At 44.9% G+C, this 23,145-nt stretch overlaps 1 protein-coding gene across 3 annotated transcripts; it reads right to left on the reverse strand.

The window, feature by feature from the left end:
- Positions 1-1,786: 1,786 nt before the first annotated feature.
- On the reverse strand, positions 1,787-23,107 carry MAP3K8 (mitogen-activated protein kinase kinase kinase 8). Of its 3 annotated transcripts, none has more exons than XM_075419617.1 (10): positions 22,856-23,107; positions 22,026-22,372; positions 18,559-18,683; positions 17,285-17,645; positions 14,335-14,499; positions 12,586-12,847; positions 9,894-10,000; positions 5,566-5,718; positions 4,700-4,946; positions 1,787-3,157 (listed from the first exon to the last, which is right to left on the reverse strand). In XM_075419617.1, the coding sequence occupies exons 3-10, from the start codon at positions 18,591-18,593 to the stop codon at positions 3,024-3,026; spliced, it is 1,464 nt and encodes a 487-aa protein (XP_075275732.1). In that variant the 5' UTR covers positions 18,594-18,683; positions 22,026-22,372; positions 22,856-23,107; the 3' UTR covers positions 1,787-3,023. The 3 variants fall into 3 exon arrangements, with proteins under 3 accessions (XP_075275732.1, XP_075275731.1, XP_075275733.1); XM_075419616.1 differs by having other exon boundaries at positions 22,827-23,107; XM_075419618.1 differs by lacking the exons at positions 22,026-22,372; positions 22,856-23,107 and adding an exon at positions 21,375-21,458.
- Between the last annotated feature and the right edge of the window lie 38 nt (positions 23,108-23,145).

Below are 23,145 nucleotides of genomic sequence, written 5' to 3' on the forward strand. Positions count from 1 at the left end.
CTGTAGGCTGCTCACACCAGGAAGCCCTGTGGAGGAGCACGGTGGTGGGCTCCGTCTCATGGTCACAGGATGATGTGAGGACAAGAAACCTGCTAAGCTCAGGAGGAGAAAAGGCACCTCTGGCTCCGTAATTTCATCAGTTAGTGTGAGCAGTGGGTGCCCTCACACATTTGTATTTCCCTTTGCAGTTAGCATGGGTCTCAGAATTCCCCCAAGAGAAAATGAAACCACACACCAGAAATCCACAGAAGCAAACCATTTGCAGAATCCCATAGCTCAGTACAAACCAGCCATCCCCCTGGGGCCCGTGCTGGCAGGGTTTTCCCACCATCCCTGTTCATTCCCTCCCTCTCACCTTCAGCCTTGATTGCTCCAAGTACACCGCTTCTCAGTTAACCACACCAGAGAAACAATCTATCCCCTCCCAGGTCATTTCTAACCCAGTTTGTTTCCCTGACCTCGTTCCCTGGGTGGTAGCACAAACAAGTGAACCTACACAACACAGGGATCAACTGCTGTGGGATGCGCTCGAGGGATGCGATATGCTTGGGATGTGATGTGTTGCTCCAGAGAGAAACCCCTGCTTAGCTGCAGCCTGAGGCTCACCTGAAAAACACTCCTCAGCTATTAGAAACCTCACAGAGCTGGTAGCAATGCTTGGTGTTCAGTGTGCCTGAACAGTTCTTTGTTGACTGTGTATCAGCCCTCTGAAATTATAGTTATCATGAAGCCTCATACTGTTGAGACCTGCGGATATGCCTATATAGAGCTATTGGTTCACTCAGCCAAATATTATCACCTATGTCTGGCAATACTTAAACTGTAATTACTTTGGATAATCTGGTCACTTACTACTTGCATAGTGTGAAGATCTGTAACAGCCTTGTACTAAGAACTAATACTAAGTAGTGAGTCTGTCCCTATATGCAGATTTCCATGCTAAATCTTGTAACTGGGTGGGGGAGAGGAGGACGGCATTAAAGAAAAAAAAAAATAAAAGAATTAAAATCAGTGTAACATATTTCAAGCGATGGCAAAAGCCCCCTAGCAGCCTATTAATTCCTATGTGGATCTCATTGTTGCAGTATCTGGCCAATTGATAAGCATTTGCATAACATCCCGCCACTACCTGGTGGGGATGAACACCTTCATTTTATGGAAGGGACACTGGGGAAGAGATTTTAAACCCACATCCATTTACTTGAAAAGCTGCTTCCTACAAATCCTATGAATCTCATTAAAGACTAACAGAACCAGCAAAAGACCAGAAAATTGAACCCAGGTCTCTCAAGGCAAAGGTGAGCACCCAGACAATTAGGTCATGATTTCTTTAAGTCAGCTACACCACAAGTCTGATCCCTGAGTATCCTGATCACTACAGCCAGGATAAATATGAAGAGGGCTCCCCTGCACAGCTCTCCTCTAAGCAGCCGGTCACCTAGAGATATTGCACACAGTACTGGAGCAGGTGGGGTATTCCCAGCAGGATCTTTTGTACCAATTAACAACAGGACTGAAGTGCTGCGTGTTGTACACAACCGCTCTGCAACATCTACGCAGCTGAAGAGGAGTGTTGGGGTCTGAGAAACAGACTGTCAGAAACACTCATTGTCTGTTGCCAAAGTCCAAAATCCATCAACAATGACCTTCACCCAGCTTCCCAATCAGTGGAACGATGCATGTAGTGTACCTGGGCCACGGCAGGTGAGGTTGGCCCAAAAATGGTCACAGCCCCACGCTGTTTCCAAAAAAGAAAGAACAGAGTGACCACGCCTCAAGGCACTGAGGTGGATTTATTCATTTGACCATATCAGTATCAAACTAGAAATCATCTGTTTAAGATCACATGTTAGATAGGAGCAGCATTAAATAACAGACATATGAAAAAGAGACTGTGCTTCAGAAAAGATTCAGTCTACAACATACACAGTATGCCATTTTAACACAAATGCTTATAAAGAGTCATCCTAAGCATCAAAGAGAGTTTTATAAAAGTTTACGTTCTCATCCCATGGGATGTACAGAACTATGCAGTTTACATAGTTTTACTATCATCCAAAACATCATGTTTCAAATGTATGAGGCACAGCAAGAACAATTCCATTTCCATAGGAACATAAACATAGCCTGTCACTAATGACACGCTTTCCAAACCATAGCACTCACGGCAATTATACATGTATACAATTTTAAAGTATTAAAAAGCAAGAGTCTGAAGCCTACCCACTGATACCAATAGGGAACATTCGCTCTACCCTTGAAAACTACCCAAGATATCCTTGCAGTAGCTGTAACATAGGAAGCAGGTAGAGTCACTGCCGTGCTTTGTCCGGGCCAGCTCGCTGTGCTGTTCCCAAAGCTAACCCACATGCCAGTGAAGGATTCGCTGCGCCCATGGAGAAGGGGAACAGCGCCCTGCTTAGCTCTGACAGCCCAGGGAAGATAAAGTTAAAACACAGCTGTAACCAAATGATGCTTTGGCTCCAGACCCAGCTGATAGAAATTACCTCGGCTTAAGGGAGGCCCTGATTTCCATTAAGAGTGACCAGAGACTGGCCAAGTCTCAAAGGCAGAACGAGACCAAACCAGTTTTTGACTGGTTAAATCAAGGACTTTTTTTAATGGAAGGTTTTCTCTAAGGACAGCTCCAACAGACTGAGTCTTACAGCCCACATGCTCTTTTTTTTTTCCTGATGGCGGTATTTGCAAGCATATATTACAAATTTTATAAAAGTGCAAGGCCCAGCACAGGAAGATATCCTGGATTAAGACATGCCCAGCAGTGTTCTGTTTGCCGTCTTCTTGTTGGTCAGCCAGCAGATGCACAAATATCGTTGCTTGGGATCAGCTTATCAGAGCCCGTTAAGGGTTTAGCTTAATCATCTGTGCAATTAAACACTATTCACATTTTACAGTCTACAATGGCAATATTTTTTATGTACAAATTTGAAAATCAAGTCTTAAAGTCAAGTTTTAAGAGGTAGAGGTCCATTTCTGACGTGCCGACATACAACGTTACTGAGTCAGTCGTATTCTAAGGCTGGTGGACCCCTAACAATATTGAAGTAACCAGCTAGAGCTCCAAGATCTATGTAGAGTGATCTTTGCCTCTTTAGCAGGTCCGACTCTTCCATGCTCCCGGTACACAATGAGGAATCTAAAAAGGAAAGAGACAAAGCACGTTCTTATTGCACTAATAGCTGCATTAGTTCAGTTCCATGGTTGCAGATGTTACTGGAATAATTGGCCTAATATTTGCTTTCATCAATCTGTCGTTTAGAAAGCTTCATTTTTATGGACAATATAGCATAAACCTCATCTAAAACAAAATAAAAGATACCACATCAATCCACAACTCTGTGGCAATGAAAGGTAAGCAGTTTGCTTCTGCTTCTGAAAACAGCAAGTGTGCTCTGCTGCACAGAAAAACTACTGAAAAAAACCCTCCATGAGCTGGGACAGCTAGGCAGAGCTTCCTCATCCTCTGAGCCACAGTGCTAAAGGAGAGTTTGGTGCAAAAAAAAAATTCTGCTAGCTTTCTGCCAGTGGAGAATTCCCCTTCATTACAGGGGAATTCTCATCTAAACAGATGACATCCTCTTTGTATCACAGAGTGTTACAATACAGAACAAATCTGGGACCATCAAGCCTCAACTTTTTTTTCTCTTAAATTAAGGTCTGAAGAAACCTTTGCAATGGCAGAACTCCCCTGAATACTTGTGTAATGAGTGTCCTGGAATCTCAAGCATCTGCACTCAAGTTCCAAGTTTAGCGGTCAAATACTTTTTTCATCTTCAAAACAACTGATTCAGATGGCCTGAGCTGGTCAAAGGATTATGCACCCACAAGGCAAAATCCAGAAGGAGCAATGTCATTCTAGATGCAAAAGCTCTGCTTGATTTAACTGTTGCAACGAATTCACTTAACATTTATGCATCACAGCACCCAAAACTTTGCACACGTATCTTTTCAAACACTTATCTCAATCCAATAAACCACTTGCCTGGGGTCAGTTATTAAATGCTTTTTGTTAGGACGCTCCAAACATATTTTAGAAGTAGAAGAAAAGCATTTTGAAGCCAGTTAGCAGGTTGCTGGCATCAAATCTCCCTTGGTCTTGATATTATCTGAGGACACACTGAGTTTTCTACTCGTTCATCTATTATCCTTCATAAAGCACTTATTAATGCACAAGGGAACTCTGTTCTATTCTACAGTCATTTTTGCTTTTAAAACAAAGGGCTTGTACTGCAGCAACATTACAGTTCTGGTTTATACAGCGTGTGTCTTTAAGGAAGCAAAAAGTGTTGGTTGTGGTGGTGGTTGTTGGGACTTTTTTTTTTTTGTTAACAAACAAATCACTAGTATCAATAAAACATCTCTCCTACTGTGGCAAACTAAGGCGATTTTGGACAGCAGCCTACACTTCGTGAAGCAGTGCCCTGAATGACTGCCAGGGCTTTTTCATGAGCCAGCACTTCCGGAGCTGCAGGATTCAGGCTGAGTTCTTCCCTCGTTGAAGTCAAAGGGCGTTTTACATAACACTTAATGAGCTCTGGGTCTGATCTCATCTGATTGGGATTTTTACTGTCTTTTTCCAGGAGCTTTTTGAGTTTCGTTTTCTTCTAAACACTCACATCGAGTTTTGACACACAGTAAAATCTACAAGGTACAATGTAAATAAGCCTGATATCGTTACCTGTAATGTTTTCTGGCAACTGCAGCTCCTTCCTTGCGAGTAGTCTCTTCCTCTCAAACAATGCCGAGTCCAGACTCTGGCACCGCGGTTGATCTTCTGGGGGTGGGTGTAAGGCTTCGTGTTTCAGCAGGTCTGCTGCAGACAGCCTATGATTCGGATTCCTTTCTAGAGCTGCTTCCAGCAACTCTCTCATAGAAGTGCTGCAGTCTTCAGCAATGTCCTCTAAGGGGGGAGCTTGCTTGTGTATCTGTCGAAATAAAAAAAGATCATTGAAACAGTTATTCCAAAAACAATGGAAGAGGAAGTTCACAGATAACCACATGAGTGGTCTGGAAATTCCCCACTTACAACTCATCATCTCCCTAAGCTGGGCTGATCAATTAGAACAGAATATGTAACTGCACAAAATCCAGCTTTTTAAAATCAGATCCTATCATGAATTTAAAAACTCAGAGTAACTCCAAACAAGGCTAAAATTCCGTGCAATGGAAATTCAACAGACTGGACAAACCAGAGAATCAAATTTACCAGGCTCCAGTTTTTATTTGCAACTTCTAAGTAAAACAGACAAGTAGAACACAGATGGGCTTGTTAAATTCAAGTTTCACACTGTTCTAACCCTGTCCTTGCAGTAAACCCAAGGCCTGTAAACTGTAACACAAACCACAGAGATGACTCCAGCTCAGCCTCTGTCTTCCCCTAAATGATCAAAACCCACTTCTTCCCTCCCTCCCCCAAAGCCAAAAGGATGATACAATCTCTCTGACAAATATTTTGAGAGTTTTTATATGACTGGAGCTTTCCCAACAATAGTAGAGGAGACTCTTCAACTGAAGCTGAGCTACAGCTTTGCTAAGGACACTTACAATATAGAGGTAGGATGGATATGCAGAACGAGGGTATCTGTTCACCCAGGGTGGGATGCCAGTTTGCATATGAATAATAGTAGCTCCCACGCTGTAGATGTCCGCTTTTGTTGTGTGGCCTCTGCAGAGGATAACTTCAGGGCTCATGTAAATCTATGAAGAATAGTAAAAAAAAAAAAACCAAACAAAAAAAGATTAATCAATAGGGAAAAACAACAAGCAGAGACCAGTTATGATATTTTGTGAAACCCCCCTCTGAAGGGATGCACCCCACAAGTACCTGCAGCCTAAAGACCAAGCACCAGCTAGGGAATAGATTTTTTGCTCTGCACATTACCACAGTCACAGAGAGTTTCTAGTCTGGCACCTGCACAAACTCATATTCCAGGTTTGCCCTTGCTGGACAGGCACAGCTCAGTGGCCAGGGGACTTTGCTGAGTTGTGAGAAGCTGAGCTTCAAGCCACAGCTCTGCTGCATTCAGCTGTTGTCCCAAAATCGTTTGTCATCACAGCTGGGTAGCAGGAACCTCATCCCTCCACAGCAAAAGGAGACGCCTGAATCGCCAGTTTGTTCTGCTGGGCGCTGCCGGCACTGCTCCATTCTGTTGCAACAACGTGGGCAGCAGGGCGACCCTGCTGCTAGCCTCTCAGCTGGGGCAGGAGTCCACTCCTCAAATCCCTGTTACATCGGACACTGCACAACTCTTCCAGGCAGAGCTGACAGATGTACACCCTCCTGTCTTCCCTACCCTTCTCCTCTTCCCCCCTTATCCACTAACCTGCATGTTGGGGCATTACCCGAAGAAATGGGATGGTGAGGAACAAGCCCGGTTTAAGGCAATGCACAAATTAAAAGCCAGGTCTCTTAAATTCTGCTGCGTGCCTTTTCCACCAGGTTATCCCCAGACCAGCTATTAAGGCAAACATCCCTCTTCCATCCTTTTTTTAAACCCAAAGTCCTAATCTCATCTAAACCAAAACACAGTTTCCATGCAAACATTTTGACTGAAACGTTTGGATTTGTGATGACCCTGAAGAAGGAGATGGTGGGAAGATGCTGCCAGCTCCAGGCAGCTCGGAGGGCAGCCGGAGGAGAACAGAGGGGCAGGATGCAGGAGGCACAGCCCGCGGCGGGCGGGAGCTGCCGCACGGCTCTGCCACCGCCACCGGCCCAGGGAGCAGGTCTCAGCACAACGTGGGCACAGCCCACAACACGCTAGGTTAGCAAGCCGCCGTATTTGCTTCTGGTTTCTACTTTTCCCTCACCCAGTTTCCCTCTAAAGGAGCCAAACAGAACTTTAATTGCTTAAAGTCATGCTGCCACAAAGAATCACATTAAAAGCCATTAACCGACACAAGGGCAGGAAGTTAAGTCATCACCGCATGGTTTGACTACTTATTACCACAGACTGAGAACTGCTGTAGGGCTCACGCAAATTCCAAGGAATATTTCCCAGTAAATCACATATCATATCTGCAAACAGAGCTTCAGATCACAGCGTGTGCCAAGGTTCAGCAGGCATCTACAGCTGCTGCTTACTCCTAGCCACTGCTTTCTTCAGAGCTAAGACAGAATAAGCGTGTCTGCACCCACCACGTTTTAGTCTTACAGGGAGCAAAGAACACAATTCCTACTTTTGTAGAAAAAGGGTCATTAGCAAATACAGTGCAACTTGAGTGAAATCCACATAAAGAAAAGGTGGCTGCCTTCTGGAGGAAGAAAAAGCTGCTGGAACAAGAACCTGTCTGCAGCTATAGTTAAAGGGTGAAAATGGTCAAGATGCACCTTGATTGCACAGGGACAAGACGCAAAAAATGAGATGTGCACCAAAGCTGTGAGTACAGACTGACTTAGACTGACCTAAGACTCTGCTGCCACCAAAGCAGGCAGCCCAAGCCTCAGGCACCTTCCCATCCCCACTCCTTCCTACTGCTGGGCTGGCACTTGTCTGCCAGTCAGTCCAGAGACAACCTAGCTAAAACCCAGTCCTTTTCCTCCTGCTGTGCTAGTTTTAGTTTAGCATTCCTGCAAACAAATCACACCTTCCACATTCAGTAAACCTTAGCAGACAACTACTTCTTCCCCTCAAATGGTTGTAACTGAAGCTTATGTATTTTAACAGAGTGACAGAAGCATAACAGAACATGTAGCAAACGCCTGGAAAATGTATTTCCTGCAGAGCAGTTTCATCACAACCACGGTATATTGTGCTGCATGCGTTGTACACACACTGTTCAGAAAACCCAGGTTTTTCATGCTACACCAACTAAATAAAATTTAACTATCTTTCAATCACTCTGACCAGAATTGCAACTATTCATTTTCATGAACACAAAGAAGGTTCACTACATTTAGACTTTCTGTGCTATAGAAGCGAATAAAAATCCTAAATCCGCAGAGAAGAACATGCACAGGAGAAAGATAACGCCAACTGCCACCTCCTTCGTGGACACGTCAGAGAAACCAGTCAGCTCACAGGCACAATGCTGCACAGCAGTGATACGGCCCTAACAAGGGGGTGCACAGCTATGTTTAGAAACAGCACTCCTGGACAACTGCACTGCTTCTTAAGGCTGCATACAGAGGGTGCAAGACTCAGGAGGACTTTGGACAGTCACGATCTTTGAAAAAAATCAAGAAAGCCTGTGCTATCAAAGACTACAGAAGGCATTTGTGGGTGACTGGATTAGGCACCCCACAAGGCTGAACACAGGCACTGTGGAGAGGACGATGCCTAGGAGGAAGACTATGAGCAGAAAACCTACAGACGGGAATTCACAATGTTCCTGTAAATCTTTGACTGGTATTTGAAAATCTTTTCCAGCTCTTGCTGCAACCTTATTTCTGGCCCTCGATGCTGGGACAGAACAGCAAGACTGCTGGTTCCGAGGACTGGCTGCCTCTCCCTGGGACAGCAAACACCAAGCACTGCCATGTTTCAGGGTTGTGGGGATTATCTGCTTTCTGAGGACATCACTGCAGGTGCTCAAAAGTGACGAATAATTTTCTTCCTACTAAATGAAGAACTAAGTGTTTTTTGCAGCTGTTCTTACCACTACGATCTCGGCCTGCCCTCTAACAGTCAGGAGCAGATAATCACCAGTCCACTCCACAAAGCTGGAAATTTCCTGTTTACACACATCACCACCCTTGACAAATACCCTACCAGAGCTTCCAACTCATTGCCACCATTATTCTTATTGACAGCACACAAACCCCCCCTAAAAAAAACCAACAAAAAAACCCCAAACCAAATTAAAACACCCACAAAGCATGCACATTAAATGCCAGAAAGCATGTTGCTTCCAGTACAGTAAGTGTTTTAAGCTCTTCAATTCCCTGACTAGAAAGAAAGTGAAAACAAATGTTCAAGTATTTTTCCCAGTATCTTGAAAACAAATCAGCAAACAAGCCTGACCTCCTGTGAAATCTTGGTTTATCCCACCCTTCCAAGGACTGAAATGCTCTTTGTCAGCTACACGAGTATCTCCTCTAAACACATGCCTATGCTGTGGAAAACTATCAAAACCGTAAGCACCAACACTTCAGCTGAAGCGTTTCCTGCTAACAACCTCCTCCGGCCACATTTGCGGCAGCTATCCAAGCTAACTGCTGCTGCTTGGTTGTTTGCTAAAGCTCCAGCCCTGGAAACACGTTGGTAGCCCAAGTGGCGTGCAGGACCTCTGCACATGTTCAGAGTCAAAGTCATTGCGAAAATTTAGAAGTCCCTCACCTTCATCACTGTAATGCCCCAACAGTTTACCAGATAATCACCAACCGCGCCATACACAACCCCCAAAGGACAAGAGGGTTACATGCAGATGGCGAACAGAGCTTAGAAACGCCAAGGGACGAAACCCAGAAGTCTGTAGTTTCTGTGGTTTCAAAGGAGGAGTCAAACTACTGTGCTGAGCAGGTCACCCTAGTCCATAGCTGGTATCTCAGAAGAAATCTTTGCTGCAGCAAAGAACCAAAATTCCACTGTGAAGCGTCTCTGACCAGCAGCTGATGCACTCCAAACAACCCTTCCCAGAGCACTGCTCCTTTGACTTCAGTGAACCCCAATTTCTTTTTGACTTCAGATTTAATAACTGCTAACAAATGGGCCTGCAGAGAAGGTGACATGCCTTTCAAAGTGATTTTCCATTCAGCAAGTTGAAAATAAAAATATAATTGAGATTATATTAATGTTTGTTTGTAACTTTTTGATAAGTTACTCTAAAACTCTTTTGCCCAAGCTTTTACTCTCAAGCTCTACATTTGAGCCTAAGCGTCACAGCCACGGATGTAAAACAATGTAAGAGGTTTTGTCCCTACAGCTTCTTACCTCGGTTCCTCTAAGGTCTTTGGGATAGTATATGTCTTCAGTCATCTGGACACTTAGGCCAAAATCCACCAAAACAGCCTTAGTTGACATAAAGACAATGTTGCTTGCTAAAAGAAAAACAAAAATGACAGCATTTAAGTTTCTAGCACGTTGGGCATTTATTTTACAACATGTCTGTTTCCTTTGGATGTTTGCCTGAAATGGGAGCTTAGCACAGCCACTGTCACCGTCCTCCTCCTAGCCAAAGCAGGTCTGTGAGCGACAGTCCAATAAAAAGCACATCCTAAAAGTCAAACTGGACTGCTTTATGTAAAAGAAGAATCAATGTTTGGTCATTTTCTTATCTTTAAAAAAAAAAAAAAAAAAAGAGAGAGAGAAAAAATAGCTGAAGGTAAGGAGGAAGGTGGAAGACTGGCAGGCACATCAGCATAGCAAGGCTTGCTCTGAAGATATTTAATGGTCTCCAAGGTGGAAAGCATGCTGCGCAGGTCTGCCTACACACAATATAAGAAGTTTCTCTACACTAAGGATTTAAATGAAGGCAGAAGTAGAGAGGAACCAAAGCCCCTCCACAGCAGCCACACCAGTCTCCTGCACCGGTCAGGGAGAGCAGCTCAGCGTGACGACAGAGGACAGACTATGGCTGCCAAAGTAATACATGGAGAGTTCCAAAATCCCATTGAACTGCAGCAATATCTAGGAGCTCCATTCACTTTCCTTCATAAAACTCTGCCTACAGCACAAGTTTGCACTCAGAGGCTTTCTTCGCAGCTGGACTTCTGATAAAATATTTATGAAGGTAGCACTCTGTGCAAGCCTTGAGACATTCTTGTGTGCTGCTTCAGAAGATGTGGACAAGCGAAGTCCCGAAGCCACACAACAGACAGGCCTGCACGTGCTCCCAGAGCCAGTGCCAGACCCAGAGCCAGAGATGACCAGCTGTGGGTCATCTCCCACCTCAACAGCCCCACTGCGACCACCTCGAGGGAAGACGCAGGCTTCATTCCAGCGGTGCCGGCTCCCAAAGCAGCCCTTCACAGACCTGCCTCCTCACCAGGGCTACAAAGCCACCCACATAAACGTGTAACTTCAGCGATACTTTTGAAGGGACGGACTTTAAACAACACAGACAGGACGGTGCGGGGGGCCGCCCTGCCAGCGCACAGCAAGCTCTGCTGCCTGTTCGGGACTGCACCCAGCCCCAGCTTTGGCTGGCTCTGGACTGAAGCTCCCCCCAGCAAACAACCTTACGATTTAACTGCTTTCCAACAAACAGTTAAAATGAGCGGCAGCACTGAACCGCTCTGAAGAGCCAACAGAAAGTCCTCCTCCCCTTCCCAGCTCCGGGCAGTCTTTCTCTCGCCAAAGTCCCCATCTCCTCCTGCGTCAGCAGGACAGAGACTCAGAACGAGCGGACATGGTCAGGAAGAAATTAAAAATGGCCACGGGCACAGCTGCCATCAAGGGCCTGGGTTCCCAGCTCAACCCCTCGGACAAACCAGCTCCCTGCCCTCCCAGGGGCCGGGTCTGCACCCAGGCGCCCACAGGCCTGGCCGCCATCGGCCCTCGGCTCCTGCCCTGCATCCAGTAATGCGGAAAAAGGCCGGGAAAAGCAAAACGCACTCACACCTGCCACGCTCACAACGAGCCGGTTCTCCTGTCCACTATCCGGATGTAGTGTGTTGGGTTTTGGCCAGACTGGTTTTTAAACCTTTTAATTAATGTCATTGTAACTACCAATTACAGTAAACCCATAGGAAAGACTCTTACTACGAGCAAGAGAGCACAACTAATGGGAAAACTAAGCAGTTTTCTAGTTGTCAGATTCCCAAAGGCTTACATCTGAAGTACTGACCCACATTCACTAAAAAAAAAAACCGCAAAACTGAGATCAAAAATTATCAACTCCTGATAATCGTCTTCTGTCAACTATTTACTGTCACACTTCAGCTGAACATTTCGATTTTACACCCCCAAGTTTAGCAAAAATTAACTTGAAGAATACATACGTCTTTATTAGAAGCACTGTTACTAGAAAGGCAGAATTTATCTGTCTGCAGGGGGAAGCAGTATTTAAATTAAATGCAATGCATTAAAATTAAATTTTAAAGCAATTTAACATTAATCTATTAAATTTAGGTTTAATATCAATACATTTTGATTATTTATACATGTTAATACCCAGAGCTTTTTAAAAGCAAATATATACTAAAATTAGCAGTAATTGTTGAAAGAAAAAAAAAAAACCCAGTACAATCTATGTATTTAGTACCAAAGTGGCTCAAAATGAGGAACAGCCATGCACAAACACAAAACCTAACAGAAGGTGCAAGTGGACAAGTGGAAGGTGGGCATGGAAGAACTGAGGATGGATTTACACGGGAAGAGGAAAACTTCTGGCTTAACAGAGACTGATAAATCTGCTCATTTTCTTTAGGTTTTTATTTCAAATCGAGTTGCTCAAGAAAGGCAAAGGAACTATGACTTTCGAATCATCCTCTCCACCGAAGTGAATTAATAAACAGTGTAAGTAATAATTATCTCCAGAACCTGACCTTGTAATTTGTTGAGCATTATGCATCCCTCCTTCCCAGAGACGCAGGCTACCCACCCCAGCTCATCCTCAGGCTCTGCACTGGAGCCCCAGCCCAGCTTGGACCAGAAAGCACCCCAAGGAATCACACACACATACGTTTGATATCATGGTGGATAATCCTCTTGGAGTGGAGAAAGTCAAGTCCTTTCAAAATATGCTTTGTCACCCAAATGATTTCAAATTCTCTCATTGGACCACAACTCTCCAGCTTCTCCATGACAGATCCTCCCTCTCCAGCTTCCATAAAGAGATGGATCGTCTCATCCCACAAAATAGCACCGTATAATTCGGCAATGTTTTCGTGACGGAAACATGCCTGTATTTCGACATCTGACGGTTTGAACTGTTCCACTGGGACCTAGGACATTGAAACAAAACCACAGAAAAGCAGCTCAAAAAACAAGTTATCCATACCAACACTAGTTATCCTATAGATTAAGATGGAAGAAGGAAGCAAAGCACTCCTACCCACTTGTTAAAATACAGAGCTTGTCCTTCCTTTCTAGTTGAGATAAATCCTGTTTAAAGTTGAGAGAGTTTTTGGAATCATGCCCAAACAAAAATGGCAATCTTCCACAAAAAGTAATGTAGCAAGAGTTATTCCCGTCAAAATCTGGTATTTACGCAAAGGCTTTATGCAAACTTCCTGGTGAAGGACATAAAAATCACACTGCTTTTTCCACTAGCTTTGTACAGTCTCATCTGCTCTACCAGAAGTCTACACCCATCTGACACGTGGAACAGTGCTCGCAGTGCTCAGCACAGTCTGCAGACTAACCATGCTCAGGACCACTGCTGACCTCAATTCAGTCCTTACCAGCACTGTTGTGTGGCTTGTAAGAAATAAAACCTGCTTCAAAGCGAGCACCTGGCAGCGCTATATTTCTTTAGAAAGTACTGACAGCAAATTGCTAAGACAATAAAAGGCAGTGTTTGCTTACACAGAGAAAGGCTACTACTGCTCTTTTTATTCTCCTTCCCTCAGACTTGTGGCTGTGAACCAAGTAAGAGGCTAATATTTTTACTGCAATGAGAAGTACTGTTTGTGTTTTCAGAAACATTAGGAAGCTTTAATCCTGCAGTGGGTTACGCAGAAGCAACAAACTAAATCTGTCCCCATCTAGATACACTGGCTACAAGGGAAGGTATAAAACTGACTCCCCAACTCTTTCGTATGCAGAAATAACACGGGTACTTATTCATGAGCTGGGGGATATAGAGCAGTGCCCCAGCTGATCTTTTACTGGGCCCACATACTTACTGCTCAGTTCAGAATATTATGTTGAAAGAAAACATTGGCTTGCATAAAAATAGGGGTGTGCTCAGCAGTTTTCTTGAGACATCTCACAACCTTATGCTCAGTCAGTACCCAAAACACCATGAGAGTTGCACATAAGCTGAGCTCTCAGGGACATTAACGGCACTGAAGTAAAGAAAACTTATGTCTGAAGACCCCAGTTAAAGGATGAGAACCTAAAACCATCTGCAGCAACAGGGTTTTGCTATCACCTTCAGCAGGTATGGGATCTTGTGCTGGTATTTTACCACCGTGAGTACAGCAGGACAAGTACAAATCCTTCCACCCCTGCACCGCAGCAGGCCTGCCCACGTGGCAGTTACTTCCAGATACTCTCAAAATGCTGAAACTTTTGCAGTCTCAGAGCCAAAAAATTAAAACCAGTTAACAGTTCAAAAATGTGCATTTTTCCTACGTTGTATAGGCCAACACAACCGAAATGGTCATCAGCCTAAGAGTGGAACTTGATGCTGACATATTTAAAAATGCACTGTATGTACTACATCGTACAGTATTTGCTCAGAGATAAAACTACTGAACTAACATACCAGTTTGCATGCCATTCGTTTCTTGGTTTCTCTATCTTGGGCTAAGTACACCTTCCCAAAAGCTCCCCGAGGAATAAAATCAGAGCCAATGTTCCTGTAAGTCAGCTTCCACGGAAACAGGAGCACATCTGAGTCGATTTGATAGCGCCCATTCTTGGGTGTGATCTGTGGAGTTACATAATAATAATTAAAAAAAAAATCACAATGAAGTTAAAACCACTTCAAGCCTAATTAATTTTTTACACATAGTAGAAAAAAATTAAAATATCACTTATATATGTGCATGATGCATGCGATCTGTTCAGCAGTCTTTATTTAGAAACACCAAATGGGAACAGCATGTGAGGTGTGGCATTCATTCACAGCCCAGGCATCCACGTTTCTCTCCAGTGACTAACTTGCAAAGTGTAAGTTGCAATTAATTGTCTTGAAACAACAACAACAGCAGCTGGGTTAATGAAATTAACCACCTCTTGTTATTAGATCTACCTGCACATGTTTGTCCTTCCTGTAATCTGCTAACTCGTTATGCCACATACCTGTTACTCACAGGCTATCTCACACGATGTGAGCAAGAGTTTCAGCGTTTCCTAATATCACATGTACTGCCAGGGGCACACATCTTAATTTTCCATCTTGTATCAGAGTTTCTGCTGCTTAGTAAACGGTCAGAGAAGACTGCTGCAACTTTACCAGCCACCGCCTTCTAGTTTTATGCTGCAGCTCAAAAAAAAGAGTGGGAGACTGCTTTGGCTGGGTAACACGTCTGGAGCTTTGGTTCTCTATGTACTGTCAACGAGGCCAGGAGGGCTCCTCCAGGAAGAGGTTCAGAGCATCTAAGTCAGTATCTTGCTCTAAATCTTCCTCCAAAACAGCTCCCTCCCTCTGCACATGACAGAGACCAAACTCCTAACTACAGCCGTGTGACTACTGCTTGAGATTTGGTGTTCTTTCTTCAGTCTCTTCATATTCTCTCAGCTAAAGAATTAGTAGCGGTGTTTCCAGGAGATATGCTTCCAGTTAATTCAGGGATATACAGTATTGTCAGTATCTGGAATATCATTAACCTGCTTACTGCTACTTTGTCAAGATGTTTGAAGATATGTAAAAGAAGACCACGGATATTTATCACTTCATATCTATCACATGGTCTCACGTACCCAGATCTTTCAGCTACCCTTTTATGATAACAGCATATGAGGAAGATTATTGGGTTTAGATTTCTTTTTAAGATGTAACTCACATAATCTTTCTGTGCTTAAACTACCTTCATGTTTTTCAATTAGGAAAGTATCTTACTGACTGCTAAAACTGTCATTTGTGACTAGTAGCTACATGAAATAAGTTCATTCTTAGAAGTTCTTTAATTCTGGGGAGAAGTTCTTAACTATTGGTGGGTAGGTGTCTTTTTATTAAAAGTATTTTGCTTAGGATATGCAGAATGAGCCTCCCCTCTACTTGTTAGAACGAAGATAAAGACTCTAGCAATCTGTACATCTCGCCTACTTGCTTCTACATTGCCAGGGGCTGAGACTAGCTAATCCACGTGGGTTATGCCTATCCTGGAGAGTAACACAGACTGAGTGGAGTAGATTTGCAGAGCAAGAGAGCAACAACTACCACACTATTCAAGTTTTCAGGAGGCTTTCAGGACTAGTCCTTAGCCTGGTCCTGCGGACTGAATGCTCATTTGTGGCTGTAACACATCCTCCAGTTTAGTTTCAGCTGAAAGAAATCCAGCTTGTGCACTCCAAGACCCTTCATAACGCGAGCCACAGTGCAGTCAGTGGGATCACCAGGCAATCAGCTCCAGCTCCTAACTAAAATGCTGTAGATATTTACAATGTATGCAGATGCACGTGCTGAAAAGCATTCACAGGTAATGCCCTGCCTCCAGTCCCCAGTTGCTTAATGGGATCACGTGCACCTAATAGTACTTGGTTCATACCAGTTGTATGCATCTGCAGAAATAATACGCAAGCAAAACAACCACGAGTATGTAGAACAGTGTCTATCCTAAGTATAGGACACATTTAGTATTAGTAAGTGTCATTTCAATGTTACAGAGTTTAAAAAGCGACTGTTCTGCAATACTGCAATGCTCTGTCCAAATCAGAATAAAGCAATACCCGGTGCTATTTCACACCTGAGTAACCAGTAAGCCTCAAGTAACCAGTGTTCACATATAAAACATATTACATGGAAGATATTTAACATGATAGATACAGAACATCTTAAGAAAATTAAAACAGCAGCACAAACTTATATGAATAAACTTCTATTTTATAATTGATTGTTTCCAGGGCAACTGATTTTAAATAGAAGTTCAGTGACACTAATATCTACAGATGCTTGTAGAACAAAAATCATTTCAGAGGAAAAAAACAACACATCCCAAAACAATGCACCTATATGTAAATTTTGGATAATACCGTAATTCTGAAAGTCACAGTTGATATTACATGTTTTTTCTCCTTACATTACTAGTTTTCACATTTTGTGCAGATAGAGTGAATTCAGTAACTGTATCAAAATAGATTCCAGACCTTTATTTGGGAGTTTTGCACAATGAACTCTTTTTACTGCATGAACACAATGCACTGGAAAACCCTTACTGTCTCCCAAACCTGGAAGCCATCATAGTTGTGGCTTTTGCTTTTTTACTGTGTGTCTCAAGTTTCTGCTCAACGTTGGGAAATGTTTTCTAATCTCCAAGGATACCAAGAAGCAATACAGAGCGGATCTTTCCAAACAAAAGACCTTTCTCCATAGCTGCCTGAGCCTGCAGGGGCTAGACTTGATAACCTCAGAGATGCCCTCCAGTCCCAGGTTTGCACAGGGAACAACAGCCTGTTACTCCCGGGACTGGGGGTGATCTTTATTTAGATTCATTAATAACTTCCAACTCCTAAGGCCTACTAATTTTCATGTAAACATAAAAGGGACATACCATATTCAAGAGGATTCCGGATTCTTGCTGTCTACATCCTTTAAACTGTTTTGCAGTGTTAGACACCTGATTTGCAAAAGCAAGCAGGTCTTCCACAGTCCCATATTTGACGGAGGACATCAAAGAAACCTCCCCTTCACAAAACAGTAAAGATTCAGCACGTTCTTCGTTTTGGTTTGCCTCTTCACACATTGTAATCAAGCTGTCTTCGTACACTGCAAGGTCTCCAGCTGGGTAAAGGTTTTCCATGATGTCTATCACCTCAGACATATTTAAATTAGTTAGCAACAAGTCAATCTCCTCTTTGCTATCGCTACCCGTGCTCATATACTCCATTACTGTCCACTTTGCAAAACCACTCCTGAAAAAAAAACAAACAAACCAACCTGAAAACACTTTTCACACAAATTTGTTCTAGCAAACTAAGAATGAAAAGAAGTGATCAGTGTGACAGACAACTCATTATACAGTTAGATTTAAAATTATTAATTTGTATTATGAAGAAAATCATAGTTAGTAGACTGGGTGAAGAGGAAATGGAGAAAAAGTCTTTGCTAGTGCAATTTTATCTAGAAGTTATTAGTGAATCTCCCCTGTCATTCATTCTTGGAATTTACTTTGATGAAGCTTTTTGTTAGAGGAACTGGTGCAGTAAGGAAGCACAAAGCAGTTATATTTTGCTGGATATGGAAAAATGAAGGAACACCCTCAATACAAATGAAGGATTTAATTGTTTGGAAATGAATGACAAAGAGATATACATGTACTCAATTAAGTTTGTCCCCAAGTTTTTATGAGCAATTTATGCAATGTGTCCAGAAAGAGGAGAAGGTCATGGAGCAACATCATTCCACTAGTAATAAACATTTGTTATTATCATTGCATAAAGCACAAGTCACCACCTGAGATATATAACCCATCTTTTTCACAAATGACTGACCAGAACTGGACTTGAACTGAAATATTCACCAGTTTCAGAAGAAAGTCAGAAATGGAGCTATCATAAAACCAATGAGCTTTTAAAGCAGTTTCCAGCAGTTTGCTCTAATCTCACTATTCCGAACAATGACTTTTTAAAGATTAATCTTGATCATTTTGCTGAAGTGGACTTTCACTACTAGAAACTGTATTTGACATCCCAAGCAGTCCCGTGCCACTCCAGGTTCCTACTTCAAGCCGGAGAGAGTTACTCCATTCAAGTTAAAAATATACGCATGGTCAGTCATTAAAATACTTATACAGTTTTCAACATGTAAATGTCTAGGCGCACTTACCTTGTATTTATCCTGGTTGCATCACACAAAACCATCAAAAACGTCTCAATATAATCCGTAAAGTCGTCATGTTTCTTGAACCTGTATTTACCACTGATGATAATTTCACAGCGTTCTGTAGCAGTCTATTAAAAAAGCAAAACAAATAAAGCGTTGGCATACCAGCTCAAGCAGAAGGACTGGTTTATGCTCATATGATCACTTGCTTCGCCAGCTTCACGGAAAGAAAAACTAGTAATCACAAGGCTGAGATAACAGGGGATTTTTTTGTAGGAAAAAAAAAGATGACAGCTCACAAAAGAATCAAGCTACTGTACGATCATCCAGATTTCCACGTAGTAGTGAAAAATAAGTTTTCCATGGTTAGGTCCTGAGTTTTATTCTCCCTGCCTCATGCTTGCTAATAGCGAAGAAGAGAAGCATCTCCTTTTCCTCTAGCAGAACCGAGTGAAGTGTGCCCTATTTAGAGAGCTTTCATTTCCCTCTTTCATAATCCACTGCAACCACTTATCTTGGGCAAAAGGTAACAACCAGACAAAAAGATACTTAAAAAAAGAAAAAAGGCAGGCAGCAAGCACAACCTATTTATGTGAAGGACAAGCAGCAGACTGGGTCCCCTGAGGCCACGAAGCAACGCCGTTTACCCAGATACAGTTTCTGGTTATGATCATTATCTTTCTTACCCTCCCCGCAAGGATGTGGAAGCTTTGCGGCACATATTTCTCATGGGTTAGGGTATTTACGTCAGCTCTAACGTTGAAGAAAACCGAGTAAAATGACGCGGCTGACTTGGCAAAGGAGCTCGGACCACGTGCGGCGTGTTCGAGAGGCAGGACAGGCCAGCTCAGCAGACACAGCACGGCGAGAAGGCGAGGTGAGGGAGAGCCTGCGGTGCAACGCGCTCCTTTTGGAACCGCCGGGGTGATGGTGGCAGAGCAGCACCGTGCCCCCCGAACATGGCAACTGGGCACCAGGTCACCCGGCCCCAAGGCAGCCTGATGGCACCCCTAGCGTGAGGGCAGCTGGGTAGGAAATCTCGTGGTTGCCAGCACTACTCGAGCAGGGAGCACCCACGCTTTGTACCTGGGGTGATGAGAGAGGTCAGGTTTTTCCAACCTACACAAGAAATAAAAGATGCTAGGGGTGTTTTCTAACCCCTAGCATCCCACCTTCCTGCTCTATATCCAACCTAAAGGATGGTAACAAAGCCTGAAAGCGTTTACTCGGTATTATAAAGGAAATCTCTATTTGTCCCCACAGCAGGACTTCTATTCTTTGTGCTTTTTTTGGTGCTGAATTCGTGGGGGTGGAGAGAAAAGAAATAGTCCAGTCATAAAAGGAACAGAGAGACTGCATGTGTAAAGTCAGGTAAAGTCAGAAACTAGTCCTGAGGGACTTTCTGAAGAAAAACATGAGCCTCTCGATGCTCTAGTCTTTTGTGGATAAAGACAAGTACCTACCACAATTAAACTAATTCACTCTCTGATAAGTTTTCACACGTAAGACATCTGTACAGTTTAGACCAAATGCAGCTTCCCATAAGTGCCAGCTCTGTTCTGCTCCTCAAAATGTTCCCAAACTACAGTACAATACTACTAATAATCTTGACAGTTTCACTACTACCCAAAAAGTTCTGAATAACAAGAAGTGACTATAACCTGCATATTCTCAGTGCTGTGCTTTTAGTGCTTGAGAAAAGCTGCAGACCTTTTGTTTTTCTCCGTAGCTAGCAAATCCTAAACACTAAATGTTTACATAATGAAAGCAGTGTCTAAACCATGTAAAGCTGATTTTTTGAATTATGAAGAAATTTATATTATATTTCCATCTCTGACAAAAACAGGTGTTCATTTGCCAACAGGGAATTCATTCATTTCTTTCATCCCTAAAAAACTGTATCAGTATCCATGGTGGGCACTCAAGTAATGTTCTAAATCATTCTTTACAATCCAGGTACATGAAGAAATTACATCACTAAGTATGCTTTACGTAGGTTCCCAGTTAAAAAACTGGTTTTACCTACAGTGGAAAAATGAAACTAAATGTAAGCACTTCAGTCAGTTGCTAAAGCACAAGACTCTTTCCCCAGTTCTGCCATTATTTCAACGTCATCACATGAGTAATTTGCAAGCCGAGAGTTTGCTTCTCTATTTAACACGAGTAGCTTTTCCTTAAACACCTTCTTCTGAGAAGCGTGCTGCTCGAGAGCACCCTTATATCCGCTGTATTAAAATAAGAGTAACCGGGTACCAGATTGCTGGGCTCCTCTGGGACTTCTTTGTGTCAAGGATCAACAAAACAAAAAATCAAACAAAGCCTACAATAAAAATTAAAAAAAAACCCAAAACCCACAAACCTAACAACAAACTGCAGACTGGCTCAACGCAACCATATACCCATAATAAAGATTTCCCATGCTGCTTTTAGGGAATAATTGTCTCGTCTAAGCACCAAGCAATTGTCCACCAGTGATGAAATAATAGTCCTGATTCGCTTTTAAGAAAAAACACAGACCTGGAAAGGCACAATCCCTTCGGAAAAAAAAAGTTCTGCTGTCAAGCGACAAGAAACACCAACGACTTCAGTTTCGACATCACCTCGCGCTTCCACCGGCCGGAAGGCAGCCGGACCCCGCAGCGCGGACGGCGGCAAGCAGCCCACCCGCACCCGGAGCTGCCCCGCGCCCCGGCACCGCACCGCGGCCGGGCACCAACCGGCGGCGGGCGCGGCGCCCAGCCGGCAGCCTGCCTGCCCACCCGCACCCCGGCTCTACGGGCGCCTCTCCCCGCATCCCCCCAGCCCCCGGCCCCGCTCACCCGCCCGCCGCCGGGAGAGGCCGTGCCGCCCGTCCGCCCGCCGCCAGCGCCGGGCCCGCTCGGCCGGGTGCCGCGGGGCAGCTCCGGGGGGCGGTGACCCGGCCGGGGGCGGGGGCCGGGGCGGCTCCGGCCGCCGTTTCCATTTCGGTTTCCTGGAAGGCGGCGGCGAGGGCCGCCCTGCTCCGGGACCCGTGTCGGCGGTGGGGGCACCGGCGAGCCCCTTCCCGCGGCTCCCAGTTCCCCCCGCACGCCCAGTTTAAGCGTTACCCGGGTCAAACTCCGGCTGAAACCGGGGGAATTCAGGCCGCCGCCGCGAAGGGCTTGTTCGTGGCAGCAGGATTAAAGCGCTCCGGCAGACAGGGACGCGAGTTTGCTAACTGCCAAAACTGGGCAGGACCAGGTCTTATTTCCCATCCAAAGGCAGTGACTCTCGCAGGACAGCGCTGCCCGGTAGCTGCTCTTAGCGAGTCAGTTGTTAAGGACAGACGCCGCGCCTCTTGGTCACCAAACCCAGCGCTGCCGATCAGTTCAACCTGTCTCCAGGCCTCGCGAGACACGAGCTGTGTTTTCACCGTCTGCACTATAGCGACTATTTGCTTACTGAAGTCCACGGTGAAACTTTCATTACGAAGTTTCAGGACACACACTCACCTCAGGCTTCAGTGTTTATTATCAGTACGCACGACTCCTTTTCTGTCTGCGCTACCCAGACACGCGGACTCCCTTGTTCAAAGCCTGCCTCTCCTATGTTGTTCAAAATTGCCCGAAGTGTGGCGCAAATGACATCCTGAAATGCGCAGGGCTTCAGGCAGGCTCGCTACTCGAGCTTGTCTTCCTCGGAGCACTGCTAGCAGGGCTGGCCTCTGTTCACATGTGGTTTCTTCTCCAAAATGCGCAGATGATAAAGACACCTGTAACCTCCGTAAAGGAATACGTCCCTCCTGCGGTGAGCTCAACCTCATTCAATGGCACTACTCAATGCGCTGGCTAAGAAACGCCTGTGAAGAAACGCAAGAAGGTTGAAGATGATGAAAGGAAGAAAAAAAACACGAAGGACGTGGCGGGGGGTGGCAGAAGCAGGTGGGTGCAGGAGAGGTTATGAGCGAGGGTGGAACCGGCAGCAGGGCCAAGGCGGGAGGCCAAGGCTGCAGGACTCCACCGCGACGCGCAGCCGCTCCCGCGCTCCGGTACCCGCGGTGTCCTCCTTCAGCAGATAGCTTGGGTTATTGGTCTTCCTCAACCCGCAATTAAATTTAATGAAACCATTTTCCTCTTTTAGACCGGCTCCAAAGGGAAAAAGAGGAGGAGTTTCTCTCCTCTCTCTCTCCTCCCACACGGCTGAATTTAGGAAGGGCAAGTCACGGAATTCCAGACCAAACGCCTGTCCCCGCCGCGGGGAAACGGAGCGAGCGCGAGTTTCTGCTCCACTGCGCGCGTACGCGGGGTACAAACCGAAATTCAGTGTCTGAAAAGCAGCCTACTCGCTGTCTTCTGGGTCACCCTGGGACACCCCACGGAGCCAGTACGGTCACGGCAATCACCGACTGACCCTGACTGACCCGCCCGCGCCCACACGCCTGGGGCCCGGCCCGGCCGCCCGGGTGGGCCCGCGCCCTCATGCCGCAGCAGCCCGCTCTCGCACGCCTCGGGGGCTCCAGCAGCCCCTCCCGCCCCGGGAAACGTCGCGGCCCGGTGCGGCGGCAGCAGCCCCGCGCCACGGGGAGGAAGGCTGAGCCTCGGGGGCCGCCGTCCGACGCGGTGGGCGGCGCCT

The sequence above is a fragment of the Opisthocomus hoazin genome, chromosome 4 (genome assembly GCF_030867145.1).
Source record: "Opisthocomus hoazin isolate bOpiHoa1 chromosome 4, bOpiHoa1.hap1, whole genome shotgun sequence".
Lineage (NCBI taxonomy): Eukaryota > Metazoa > Chordata > Aves > Opisthocomiformes > Opisthocomidae > Opisthocomus > Opisthocomus hoazin.